This window comes from Brassica oleracea, chromosome C5 (assembly GCF_000695525.1).
Source record: "Brassica oleracea var. oleracea cultivar TO1000 chromosome C5, BOL, whole genome shotgun sequence".
Taxonomy (NCBI): Eukaryota; Viridiplantae; Streptophyta; class Magnoliopsida; order Brassicales; family Brassicaceae; genus Brassica; species Brassica oleracea.
This window is the reverse complement of record NC_027752.1, coordinates 26,750,194-26,751,347: the sequence shown is the minus strand read 5'-3', so window position 1 is coordinate 26,751,347 and position 1,154 is coordinate 26,750,194. Positions and strand designations below refer to the sequence as shown.

Here is a 1,154-nt window from a genome sequence, read left to right as displayed (position 1 = left end):
TTTTATTCTTCCTTGATCCTTGAGAAGATGCGATCTTGTCTTCTACTGATTCATACCTTCTCTTTACTGGTCGACCAGCACTCTTTCTTGTCTTTGGTGGTAAAACCTTTGCAAGTTTAACCTGGGCAGGGACATTCCATTAAGACTCTGGAACTGCTATTGGATTAATGGAATCTGCATAGGCGGTTCTCCACGCTGCAGTGCTGTATAAGGCGTCAGTGAATCTGTGCACTTCCATACCTGTCAATCTCAAAAAAAACTTGATCAATATGAAGTCTATATGATGAAAATCCCGAAAATAAATAATTCTCAAGTATTCATGTGTTTATACTTCCATACCTCGTGAATAAATTGCAGGAATGGCGTGTCGGCAAGGAATTTTTCCTATATCATACTTACCACATGTGCATGTTCTTCTTTCCAAATCAACATGACAATCATATATGTCTCCTTTTACAACCGATCTGAAGTTGTCAACCTTGTAAACCTGGAATCCTTTTGCCTTCACAATTCTCCTATCAATCTTTCTCTCCACCTTAGCGGTTAAAGGATCTACATGCTTTGAGCTTAACAAGCGACGCTCATAGAACCATCGAGTCAACAGTTCTCTTATACTATCAAGCAAAGGAATAACCGGATATTCTCTAGGTATTCTAAGAACTGAATTTATAGTCTCTGCAGGGTTCGTGGTCCTAATGTCATACCTGGAGCGAGGGAAGAGAGAACAAGCCCATTTGCGCACATCAGCTTCCCGTAGATATCTTCCAAGCTCAGGACTCATATCAAAAATTTCGGTGATTCGTTCTTGAAATTCAGTGTACCTATATGCCCGTGAAGCCTTTTCCACCAACGCAGTCAATCCTTTTGTCTTGAAAAATGAGACCACATTGGTCAATAAGTGATGAATGCAAATTCCATGTGCTGATCGAGGGTAGACAGTCCCAATAGCTTTAGAAATAGACGCATTTCTATTTGAGACAAAAGCTAGATCTTGACAATCAGCAATAACCACTTTCAACTGTCTGAAGAACCACCCCCATGAATCGTCATTCTCTGAATCAACAACCCCAAATGCAATCGGATACAAATTAGAGTTACCATCTACAGCAGTAACAACAAGAAGTGTCCCTTTGTATTTATTTTTCAGAAAAGTT

The 1,154-nt window shown here is 39.8% G+C and overlaps 1 protein-coding gene across 1 annotated transcript in view; it reads right to left on the bottom strand.

Annotated features, from left to right (window-relative positions):
* Positions 1–139: 139 nt before the first annotated feature.
* Positions 140–1,154, bottom strand: part of LOC106344886 — a 1,539-nt gene continuing 524 nt past the window's right edge. The window contains exons 2-3 of the mRNA XM_013784182.1: positions 340–1,128; positions 140–240 (exon numbers count right to left, since the gene is read on the bottom strand). Of these exons, the coding sequence (XP_013639636.1) occupies positions 140–240; positions 340–1,128 (890 nt within the window). The remainder of the gene's footprint in view (positions 241–339; positions 1,129–1,154) is intronic.